At 44.3% G+C, this 12,839-nt stretch overlaps 1 protein-coding gene across 2 annotated transcripts in view; it reads right to left on the bottom strand.

The window, feature by feature from the left end:
- The window catches only part of rarab (retinoic acid receptor, alpha b), a 158,466-nt gene that overhangs the window by 38,164 nt on the left and 107,463 nt on the right, over positions 1 to 12,839 (bottom strand). The window contains exon 1 of one of the 2 annotated variants that reach the window (XM_020476058.2): positions 10,224 to 11,268. The exons of the other annotated variant lie outside the window; for it this stretch is intronic. Within the exon in view, the coding sequence (XP_020331647.1) occupies positions 10,224 to 10,401 (178 nt within the window). The 5' untranslated portion in view covers positions 10,402 to 11,268. Of the gene's footprint in view, positions 1 to 10,223; positions 11,269 to 12,839 lie in introns of those variants that run through there. 2 annotated transcript variants of the gene reach the window in all.

Genomic DNA, 12,839 nt, shown 5'->3' with positions numbered 1-12,839 from the left:
TTGGAATCGAGGTGGGTGTGTGTACGTGTGTTAGTAAGTTTGGAATGGAGGTGGGTGTGTGTACGTGTGTTAGTAAGTTTGGAATGGAGGTTGGTGTGTGTACGTGTGTTAGTAAGTTTGGAATGGAGGTTGGTGTGTGTACGTGTGTTAGTAAGTTTGGAATGGAGGTTGGTGTGTGTACGTGTGTTAGTAAGTTTGGAATGGAGGTTGGTGTGTGTACGTGTGTTAGTAAGTTTGGAATGGAGGTGGGTGTGTGTACGTGTGTTTGGAATGGAGGTTGGTGTGTGTACGTGTGTTAGTAAGTTTGGAATGGAGGTGGGTGTGTGTACGTGTGTTTGGAATGGAGGTGGGTGTGTGTACGTGTGTTAGTAAGTTTGGAATGGAGGTGGGTGTGTGTACGTGTGTTTGGAATGGAGGTGGGTGTGTGTACGTGTGTTTGGAATGGAGGTGGGTGTGTGTACGTGTGTTAGTAAGTATGGAATGGAGGTGGGTGTGTGTACGTGTATTAGTAAGTTTGGAATGGAGGTGGGTGTGTGTACGTGTGTTTGGAATGGAGGTGGGTGTGTGTACGTGTGTTAGTAAGTTTGGAATGGAGGTGGGTGTGTGTACGTGTGTTAGTAAGTTTGGAATGGAGGTGGGTGTGTGTACGTGTGTTAGTAAGTTTGGAATGGAGGTGGGTGTGTGTACGTGTGTTAGTAAGTTTGGAATGGAGGTGGGTGTGTGTACGTGTGTTAGTAAGTATGGAATGGAGATGGGTGTGTGTACGTGTGTTTGTGTGGGTAGATAACCAGCGGTGTTGTCGTACTCCAGTCCAGGACTCGAACTTGACTCGTGACTCAGATTTGGACTCGGCCAGTAGTGACTTTGTCAGAAACTCTGTTTGTTGCATAATTTAACATACTAAACTACAGCATCAAACGTTATAGAGCTGTTACATAGTTATTCCTTAACAACAACGGAACAGAATTTAGATTTTTAAATGGTTGGACGGCAGCTTTTAGCTCGGACTCGAACACTAGAGACTCGACCCGAAGTTTAGTGACTTGACTACATCAAATCAAACTGTACTGGTCACATGCGCTGAGTTAAACAGGTGTAGACTTTATTGTGAAATGCTGACTTACGAGCCCTTATGCAACAATTCAGTTCAAGAAATAAAGTTAAGGAAATATTTACTAAATAAACTAAAGTAAAAAAAGACAAAAAAAACTAACAGTAAATAACAATAGCGAGGCTATATACAGGGAGTACCGGTACAGAGTCAACATGCGGGGGTACAGGTTAGTCGAGGTGATAAGCAGTGGTTATACGCAGGCTTTTGACCCGCTCTGGGATTTCTGCTTGACATTACAACCATGATGGGCAGCCCCCTTCACTTGCACCACCCCTTTGTCCCCATATATCCACCTGCTCACTCCTGATGCCCTCTGCCCCTCTGAGCAGACACCACCCCCCTTCGTTCCCCTCTGGGCCTCCTTGTCAGAGCAGGTTTTGGCCGGCAGGCTCTCTCCTCCCTCCCCTATTTTTACAGCCCGCATTTTACAAGTGCTCTTCAGTTTCTCTTTCTTGCCCTCTTTTCCTTGGTGTTTTAACGGAGTGTAACAGAGGAGAAGACGCCGCCACCCCCCCCCCCCCCCTCCCTCCCCCCAACCGTCTGGTCTGCTCTTTCTAAGTGCTGCTCAAACTACGCAAGTTATGCCTGTGCGGAATTCAAGCCTCATGTCCAAATCCAATTAGTTAGCGCTTAGCGTTGGTGGTGGTGTTGAGGGAAGCCACACCACAGCCAGGGGAATTACATGGGAAGGAGGGAATATCATATGGATTGATAGCTGGCTAAATGCACCATCTTGGCTGCACCTACATTTACTGCAACCTATACATTTGTCATCGGCTATACTTTTTTGTTATAGACTAGCTATAGTCTACATTTTTTGGGGACAATTAATTTCGTATAAGACTGTTGCATCACCCTTCTTTGTCCTCACTTCATTCTATCCAATCGCTCACACCATATCCTTCCTTCCTCCCGAGCTCAGTGCGATCCACACAGAAGTGAGAAAGACACAATGAAAGTCAGTGGTTTAGGGGTACGCGAGCAGCCGAAGCCCACAGGCTGAGAGTGGCTTAGGCGGGTTTATCCTTAGCCCAGAAACTGTCAGTGTGCTTGGGCACAGCGCCCTTCAAATCCGCCTTAGGACAGCACAAATAGACATCCATCTCGCTCCAGCGCCCCTTTAGCTCTTCCACTTCTGAGTAAAGTCCCGATTAAGAAAAGGAGAGAGGACAGAGAGGAGTGGATTATTGAGAGGAAAAACAAACCCTCAGACCAAAACAGACATCAGACACTTTAGGGCTTATTCTAGGCCAAGGGCTATGGGTGCTTGAGACCTACATTCCACCACAAGCTAAGCTTGTTGCAACCAACACTAACTTGGAGTGAGCCAATGCTAATACCAGGGTTCATTTTGAGAAATGGAATTTCATGACTACTCCGTGACTCCAAATTTCCATGACCGACAATTGTACGTAGAAAAAAAGCAAGCGTTGTGTGATATCGACACTGGGAGGCTGCTCTCTGATCCCATGTACCATCTCATGTCACTCAGCAAGGCACTCGACCTCCCACAAAGTAGAATCCCTGTTAGGCAACTGTATAAAGCACATGTGGTCAACCCCCAGTCAGCAGAGCTATTGGGTGTGCAGGCTTTTGATACAGCCCTGCTCAAACACAGAGCCAGTTTGGGAAGGTCGGTGGAACTTTTTTTTGGGGGGACATGCCCGAAAACATTAACAAATGCTAATAATAGCTAAACAATTAACTAGAGGGTACAAGATGTGTTTTGAATTGGCTACCTACCTAGTTATCTACCTATCTGTTCTCTATCATATTTTAGAGGTTAGGCCTACGTGCTGCTGCAATGTCCGACCGTCCGTCTCTCCTTGACCAATGGCCCATTCGTCTCGCACCATGCAGGTGACACGCACAAACACAGGTACACGAGTGTCATTCCGATCCCGGCTGTCATCTAGGACCGCTATACCAGGCGGTGTCAGGGGGAGGTCCTAGAAATTGTCAAAGACGACAGCCACCCTAGTCATAGACTGTTCTCTCTGCTACCGCACGGCGAGCGGTACCGGATCGCCATCTATGCAGTCACTTTAACTCTACCTACCTGTTTATATTACCTCAGTTACCTTGACTAACCGGTGCGCCCATCGACTCTGTACCAGTAACCCGGTCTATAGCCTAGCTATTGTTATTTTACTGCTGTCACTTATGTGTTTTTTTAAGTACTTATTTTTCTTTAAACTGCATTGTTGGTTAAAGTGCTTGTAAGTGAGCATTTCACTGTATGGTTGTTGTATTCAGCGCACGTGACAAAATGTCATTTGATTTGTACATTTTTATTTGATTGATAAAATATTTACATGATCAGAAGTGATCGAACAAAAAAAACGTGAGCTGGAGCCCAACCAGAGAAAATTATTTTATGTAGAAGTGCTGACTAATGGCGAATAAACTATAAACTATTCACATAGACTTTTGGGATTTTTTTCATTTTCCAAAACTTTTCCACGCCTGACATTTCATGACCGTACCGAACCCTGTAATAGAAAACATATGGACTAAATAAAAATGAGGAATTACACCTACACAAGTCTTCCAAAAGAAATTTGTTTTACAAATGTAGATATACTTTTGCATGCAGACTACAACCAAAACTCAACTCAAACTACAGAGAAACACTTGTTAAAGAATACCACAAATAACGTGTTGCAATATTTCATTTCAAGTGGAGGACCCTGTAGTTCCATTTGAACACTGTCTAGACCACACAACTGAGGACTAACACAGAACCATGAGACAACCAGCCCAAACAAGCCCCAGACCAAACACTCCCTAACTGCCTTCACTAAACAGACACAGAACAATTCCCAATCTCCACTCTATAACACCAAACACTCCACACCATTATCCAGTACCAGGCAACACTTTCTAATCTACCAGGCACCACAACAACAGGGCTGGTCAGGCCATTAAATCATTAAGTTGTGCAACAGCGTCTGCTAGTAAGTCGACTCAGCACTACCTCTAAGGAACCGCCTGTTCAGTGCTAGTGTCTTGTCAGCCTTCCCTGATTACGGAGGAGCTAGGCTAATGGTTAGCCTGCAGGTACGGGAGTGCGTCTGTCTCCGCCAGAGAGGGCACTGTGCTCTGTTGAGAGTTGTGTGGTAAATAGTGTTGCATCGTAGTAAAGATGGGATCATACCCCAACCAGAAGCCATGGACTACAGGCAACATCCACACTGGTTTATGCTGAAATGTGTGTAGGTGCAAAAAATAATTATGAGCACAAGAGGGAAGTGAACGAGACAGAAATCAATCCCATTTCCCAAATGCATTTTATACGAGAACATTTCATAGTCCTCGAAAGTGCAGCGTATGAGCGTTCGGCATTCCGCTTCTAACACATGCGACACAAGAAGATTGTGCGCTCGGCTCTTTAGACAACAGTATCGCCTTTGTTTTGGACACTGTCCGTGGAAGTTGGAGTAGCCGCTTCTGAAATCGGGTCTTCGCTCTACACATTTCCCTTCTCAACGGGCTATTACTCATGGTAAGACGGGAGGCCCCGAAAACACAGAGCTGCAACAGTAGAGTAGGCCCTCGCTTTAAAACCACAGCCCATACCAGCTGGCAGTCCCTAAAGAAAGCGCCTCTCCCCCATCTAAGACGGCACACACCGCATGGCAAAGACGTGGGAGGGGGGAGTAGGGCTACACGCCGGGCTTTATTTACACACTGTGGCCAAGAGGAGAGTGCAGCCACAACCACTTTTGTCATCTCCACCGAGTGTCTGCTGCCAGACCGTTTATCCCTCACATCCCTTCAACGCAGAGCCAGCCTACTACTACTGGTCGGCCAAACCACAGGAACACCGAGCAGACGCTGCCAGCCATGTTGGGCTGTTGGCAGGGCCAAGAGAGGCCTGCCCGCGAGATCTGCATTTGACAGCGGTCTCGCCACGCTGTCTGGAGCGCAAACTGCAACCCCCGAAAAGCCCCAGTAGGCCGGAACATTCTTTTACGACCCCTTCCTTTTCTTCTTACTTCCTCCCTTCCTCCCACTGTGTCCAGCACTCTTACTTCCTCCCACTGTGTCCAGCATTCTCTTACTTCATCCCACTGTGTCCAGCACTCTCTTGCTTCCTCCCTTCCTCCCACTGTGTCCAGCACTCTCTTGCTTCCTCTCTTAGTCTCTTTCTTACCTCCGTCTCTCTTTCACTTAACACCATTCATTTTCTCTCTCTCTCTCTTCCCCCCCTATATCTTTCCCTCTTATGCTGCCTTTTCTCCACTTCCTCCATCCCGGGTGATCGTTCCCTGCCGGCGCGGAGCAACGCTGTCCATGGGAAACAATTAAAACGCCACATGGTCTTCCTTAGTAAGGACTTCCATTCTGAGGCGCTACAAAAGAGTGCCATGACGGCCGTCGGGCTCCCAGTAGCTCCACACACACTCCATGCCAAACACACCACACCAGAGAGCCATTAGACCAGAGGCAGCTGGGGAAGGAAATTCAAGGTGGCAGTTTTTTTTTCTTTGGATGCCAGGACTTAAGGATGAGTGACATGCCACCAAAACGGACGAGGCTGTATTTGTCATCATGCTCACTAATACATCCTAAATGTTAAATATAAAATGCACTCATCACAAGCTAGATATTTTATCGGAGGTGTCTGGTCCTCCAATATGGTGAAGACATGGACATAAAGGCAGACCGTCCAGCAATTGAGACGATGGGATTGAAAAGTGTAATCCTGGAACAAACTCATTTCCTTTGGCCAACAGAGGTGGATAACAACAGTGTAATAATGAGTATTGAAGTCCTAACCTGGTGCCTGTCTGTTTCTGCTCCCAACTCCAAATGGAATTGTCATGACACATGTTTACCTTGCCAATGGTGTACACAAAAGCACAGACAGACCTGTGACCAGGCTACCAAAGTCCTGGTCTGTGGTTATAATCCAGGCTCCATCTCATACCCAGCTCCAGTCTCCTCCCCTGCCTGCAAGACTCTACTCCGGGCCGCAGCAGCAGTCAACATGATGGAGGACATTTCAAACAACCTGTGATTGATGTGACCCGAGTTCCGTTGCGCGGGATGGAGCCTCTCGCTGCCCTGATGAGGTGTGGGGACTTTGCCAGCAGCGAGGCAGGGTGCTCGAGTTGAGTACCCGCCTTTTACTAGGCGTTGCTCACACACTCCTACAAGGATTCTTTCAAGCCAGTGAAAGTGTCGGCACTTGCTCAGACATCAAGGCTATCCAAGCACTATTGTCAGTCACTACCTCAATGAGAACACGGTGATTAAACAGACAGACTTGTTGGCTTATTTCCAGTCCTATTCAATGCTATGGCTAAGAATATCACCCAATACAACAATCATAGTTAAGGCTTGCTTTTATATCACTACCAAAATAGATGTTTTAAATAAAGACACTGAGGGGTCAGGCGACCCAACGACTTCCATTCTACGCCAAAGTGACCTACACTGACGTGAGAACGCCTTGGGGAAGGGGGAGACAAAAGCTCAAAATAACCGTGCTTTCTGACTTGAGTGCTCTGGGGGATTATCCCGAGGAGGGCTGAACTAAATGGCACTTCACTGCCGGGACTGAATGGCTGTCTACCTCTTTGTGAGTTGCGATTGCCACAAGTTTGTTTTGGCATGAAATGGGTCGGCGGCAGGGCGCCCCGGCAAACATTCATGAATCGAATGGTGGCTTCTCTTCCTTTCAAAAAGCCTGGAAAAAGCAGGGGTTATAGTTCAACGTAGTAAGGTGGTGGTGCTGTATACTTGTTGAGTGTTGCTGTGCGCACAAAACAGTCACCCTCAGCCTTCACACAGAGCGAGGGAGAGAGAGAGACAGCGAGAGAGAGAGCGAGTGAGAGGCAATGCAGCTTTGCACTGGGCTTGTTTCCACAAAGTTTGTCTGGATCTCTGAGCTGTTTTTAAAGTTGTACTATACAGAAATTGCTCCACGGTTTCCTGGTACCTATAACTAATAGTTACTCATTTCAGTTTATTTGACAAAATAAGATAGTGTAGAGAATAATTGTACAATCTAAACTGCTGTGAAATTCAATTTCCATGACCAACAATATTGTTGTTTAAGCTGTTTGAGGCTGGTGTACAAAACCAAAATAAAAGTCACAAAAATTAAGAATGGGAAGAAATAGCTCACATAGAACAGATCTAGCGCGTGATAGATCTATAACCTGAATTTGGTCAGGTCACCCAAAAAGTAGCATATTGCCACTATAAGACTGGGAGGCTGCTATCCCTGGGTCTTGTTCAGAAGGACACACGTATAGCAGGGCTGGGCAACATATCAAATTCATTTGATTAATTCTAATTTATGTTTTTGTGCGTTGTTCCAAATGCCTATATTGCAAGAATCGATTACATTTTTTCATTCTTATGAGTGTTTATGTCTGCTTTCTCTCATGTCTTTTTGGCCTCGTCTCCTTCGCTCCTTCTGTGCTGTGTGAAATGGCTTGTAGACTGTGCACCTTCCAATTTACACACGCCAAGTCCCTCCCCCTGCCACTCACAACAACAAAGATGAAAAGATCACTTCTTCCTGTTTGACAAGCGGATTCAACTCACTATTTGCATTTGAGGTTTGGTCCACCGGAATCGTCGCTCACATGGACACCGAAACATCATTTTATAGTAATAGGGGAGAAGTTACCTTTTCTAAAGATGCCCGTTTTAAGTCTCAACTACTCAAATTGTGCGCAGAGCAGACACTACTAAAACGAGAGTATCAATGAACATTGCTTCTGGAAAACGTATGCTCAGTTTGTCACATGTGGCATTGAGGTATCACATACCACCAGCAGCATTTTTCGCCAAAAACTTATACTAGCTGTCTAGTATGTGTTTTATAAATGTGCAATAAGCATAAAAAGTCATTATATAAAGGAATTGGCTACTTGTTCTCATTCTCATAACAGCTACCGTGTTAGCAAGCAAATAGATCCAAGTTGATACACTTGCCTGCTTGGTCATTATTAGTGGTTCTGGTAATAAAACATTTTTTTTTAAAGGGGGATTTGTGTTTTTTTTTTTTAAGACTTGAAAGCCAGATCAGTGATTATTGCAAAGAGCATATTAAACTATTTTGATCAAATAATGTAATTCCTAGTGGTTCCTATGGTTAAATTCACAAGGCCTGAATTCATTAGATTATTGCTGACTGTCTGAAATGCAGTGTATTGCACAACAAAGCTGATTTGGGGAGGGAGGGTTTAGAATCGAGATCTACATCATGAATCGCCCATAAGTTTGAAAAGAATAGAGATATGATTTTTAGGCCATATCGCCCAGCCCTAACGTATAGCAGAACGTGTTGCAATGAAAATCAGTCCTCTAGTTGTTGGAAAAGTTCAGGTAGGCAAGATCTTCCCTGTTCCATTCAGTTCCAAAATGTTGTCTCTACTGAACAGAACCCTGGTTTGTGACTCAACACCCTGTTGGGATCTCAGCAGTGTTGTTCTCCCATCAGGAAATTGCTATGAGAGACCTTCAAAGAGCGACTCTGATGAAACTGAGAAAGCTGTGGTCAACATAAATTCTCCATGACAACAACAATCGACTATCAACATCAAATTAGACCTGAAAGTGTAGGGATGAGCATGCTATAGAAAATATCTCAAGAGTTTAAATCAAAAATACCCAAGTGTTGTCATTGAAAAAGCTCTTTCCCAGATTGTAGAATATATATATATATATATATACACACTTTACTGTGAGTGCCACCATATTATCTTTGGGCGTAGGGCTAAATCCTAACCTCCTTCAGATATGGCCCTAGTCTTCCTGACCTCTTTGCCCCCTTCAGAGGGGCATAAATACTTTGGTCAATCGTACCCATCTCCATGAGAAAGGGGAGCTGAGCCAGTGAACGAATGATCCCTCCAACAGGCTTACACAAGCTTAGCAATGTTGACATGTCCGAACAATCACTGAGACCAAGTTTCCAGGCAGACTATGACCATCAAAACGTCACACTTGCACTTTGAGCACATAGCAGGGATTTGTCAAGAATGGACCCCAAGGTTAGGGGTTACATGGGTGATTCAGTCAAGCACGACTCATTCCACATTTACCATTGGTAGCCTAACCATTGTTTTGAATGACAATCGATCTAATTGAATGTTAGGTTGGAAAAGTAGTGCATCAAGGGTAAAACATTATCAACCGTTTCTAACTGAACAAAATGATGTGTGACACCAACTTGTGATAGGTGACCTCTAAGCATTGAAGCGTGACTAAGGTCAACATCGTGCCATCATCACACTTCTTGTGAATTTGGAGCAGACATGTTCTAAGTATAAACCTAGTTCCTCCTCACAAGTCACAGACACTGACTTGTTGGCTACCATAAAAAAATAAAAGACTAATGAGTCAGCAAGTTACCAATACATGACCTTACTATCCTACCCAGTGTGTGGTCTTTGGACATTAAACATTAAATGCCACTGAAGGCTGTCAAAAAAAATCTGGAAGCAAAGAAGCATTGTATATCTATTCGGTCATACTGATCATTAATTAAAGATTTACTTGTTCTTTGGCAATGTTACATGATATTTTTCTCCCATGTGAGAAAGTAGGCCCAGGATATATATAGCATGTTGTTGTGTATATATAAACACTAGTATGGCAACACAGACATGGCCACAGATTAACGAGTCACAAGGCGCCTCAAGCATGGCATGGTTTTAGTTTTTGCAAGCAGTTTGAAACAACGTAATACGGCGGTTAGAATGGATTGCCACAATGTTATTAGATGTTGCAAATAAATGTTGCATGTTTTAACGAAGGTAACCAGTTGTAGGGTAAAATAATGTGACGAGTTGGCCAAGAATACAAGTTCAAATAAATACATTTAACTGATGATGCACTGTCGACAAAAGTTAGTTTGGCCTACATTCAATAACTTGAGACAGACCATGAAGCCTACCGAAGACCCGAAACAGTAAAACAACGAGGGCTCGTGCTTTGCTCATATCGCCCAACAATCAACAGCACACTTCATGGCATGCTCGTAATATCTACGGATGACATTATATGTGCGCCTTGGTACATGCGTATTACTTTCGACAATCAATTACTGGTTAGTCGAGAACAAGTAAAGTGGAAATCAACCTACAGTGGTTTGATCCATTCCAGTGTTGATTTCTGATGGACGAACTGAAGGGACGGTGTCCCGCAGGTACGAGGCTCTTATCGGGAATTAGACATCCTCGGTTGTGGTGGTAGTAATCCATGGTTAAAAACGGGTTCGGACTAGGGGTGAGTCCCACCACATCCTCACTGTCGTACATCATGCAAAACTAACTACAGCCCGAAATAGAAAGATAATGTCCTTTGATCTCCTCCCGTTAGAATAAAGAAGACAAGAGAGGGTTTCAAAAACACCGAGCGCAACGAAGGATGTCATCACATATCGCGGGGATAGAACACATTGGAAGGTTTCCTCCCAAACAGAGTTGTAACAATATTACAACTTCTTGTTCTCCAATTTGTCAGATGAAGTGACGCAACCGACCTATATTGTGGCTTAATTCAGAGGGCACAAACAGGAGCAAACAAACTGTTGTGATTAGGAAAAATTGCCAGGCAAAAAAACGTTAAAACAATTATTCCGTCCAGTGTTTTTGAATGGTGTTTCCAAAACTGTTGACCAACTCGGGCGACACAGGGATTAAAGTGGACCACGCTATCCCGCCCGTCGATCTGCCTTTTCACTCCAATGCAAGCATGTGTAGAATGCAAGTCATATAGAAAAGTCACCTATGAGAATGTATTGTCCGGCACGCTACCAGCGTCAGTGACGTGTCCACCCAATCTCGTATTTAGAGATACAGTATGTCGCCGAATCAAGTGGAAATAGGTATTTTAATTCCAACTCGCTCCTATAAAACAACACCAGAACGGATCATATGTCCCGGATCACGTCTTCGATAGACGACGGCCAGCGTTATAATATTTAATCTCAAACACAATAGGTTAAAGATTTGCCGAAAAAATCTCGAGAATCTTTTAAGCATCCTGTTGTTTTCGGGATCCCCACGTTACATAAGGATACTTGAGGGCCGGCGTCCATGTCTTGTGAAGAGACCTCTGCACACAGTTCATTCAGTTTCCAAATCCTGCCCTGCAATTTTTTGAGGAGTATCAGCAGCTGCGCATTAGCTCCACCTATCAAGCCTCCCTTCTCCTCCCTAAACCCTCAGCTGGGTGTCCAAAACCGGAAGCATCGTATTTAGGGGAAAAGGAGAGCGGAAGAGGCGAAGCCCGTAAAACGGCACAGGCGTTTCTTTTACACCATGCCCAAACCGGACGCATGCGGCATCGTGCACAAATTGATTTTGTTCCCCCACACCAAATGCCACCACAACATGCAGGTTGAAATGTCAAAACAAACTCTGGACCAATTATACTAAATTGGGGACAGGTCGAAAAGCATTAAAACATTCACGGCAATTTGGATAGCTTGCAGTTGCTAGCTAATTTATCCTATTTAGATAGCTAGTTTGCTGTTGCTAGCTAATTTGTCCTGGGATATACATATTGAGATGTTATTTTACCTGAAATACACAAGGTCCTCTACTCCAGCAATTAATCCACACATAAAACGCTCAACCGAATCATTTCTAGTAATCTCTCCTCCTTCCAGGCTTTTTTGTTTTTGGACTTTATAAGGCGATTGGCAACTAATTTCATAAGGTGTATTACCAACACTGACCTCTTTATCTTTCAATCACCCGCGTGGGTATAACCAATGAGATGGCAAGTGGGCAAATGCTTCTAAAAGCCAATGAGGAGATGGGAGAGGCAGGACTTGCAGCGTGTTCTGTGCCACAAATAGAAGCAACTTCTATTTTAGCGCCTGGCAACGCAGACGCTTGTTGGCACACCTGAGCAGTGTGGGAGCAATGATTGAATAACATGTATGTGTACATTTATTTTGCGACGCGGGCGATGTGGTCAACATGTTATGCCTGCTACCTTAGTTTATCCTTCCGTCTATCTCCCTCTCAGCTCTTCCTCATGGGCTCTGGCCAAATGTAACCTTCTCATAGAGGCAGGCTTTTGATGTACCATCAGAGGTAGAGTATCTATTCTGCATGAGATTTGAAGTGGAACATGATAATTACAACATTACAGCCCTAATTCATCTATGACTAGTGGAACTTGACAGCAACTGGGCTGTCGTTTTGTTACAATGACTGAAGTTGGCCAATGGCCCTTTCAAAGTTTTTCCATAACCAAAAAATATAAACACAACATGTAAAGTGTTGGTTTCATGAGCTGAAATAAAAGATCCCAGAAATTATCCATACTGTCACGCCCTTACCATAGAGAGCACGTATTTCTCTATGGTCTAGTAGGTCAGGGCGTGACTAGGGGTATTCTAGTTTAGAATTTCTATGTTGGTGTTTTGTATGATTCCAATTAGAGGCAGCTGGTAATCGTTGTCTCTAATTGGGGATCATATTTAAGTAGCTATTTTTCCCACCTGTGTTTGTGGTATATTATTTTGTGTTTGTGAAATAAATATGTGGAACTCAACATCCGCTGCGCCTTGGTCCCGTTCTTACGCCAACCGTGACACATACACTCAAATGTATTTCTCTCCAATTTTGTGCACACATTTGTTTTACAGCCCTGTTAGAGAACATTTCTCATTTGCCAAGATAATCCATTCACCTGACAGGCATGACATATCAAGAAGCTGATTAAACATCGTGATCATTACACA

Source organism: Oncorhynchus kisutch, linkage group LG6 (genome assembly GCF_002021735.2).
Source record: "Oncorhynchus kisutch isolate 150728-3 linkage group LG6, Okis_V2, whole genome shotgun sequence".
Taxonomy (NCBI): domain Eukaryota; kingdom Metazoa; phylum Chordata; class Actinopteri; order Salmoniformes; family Salmonidae; genus Oncorhynchus; species Oncorhynchus kisutch.
Note: the sequence above shows the minus strand (reverse complement) of the source record. Positions and strands in the feature narration are given on the sequence as shown.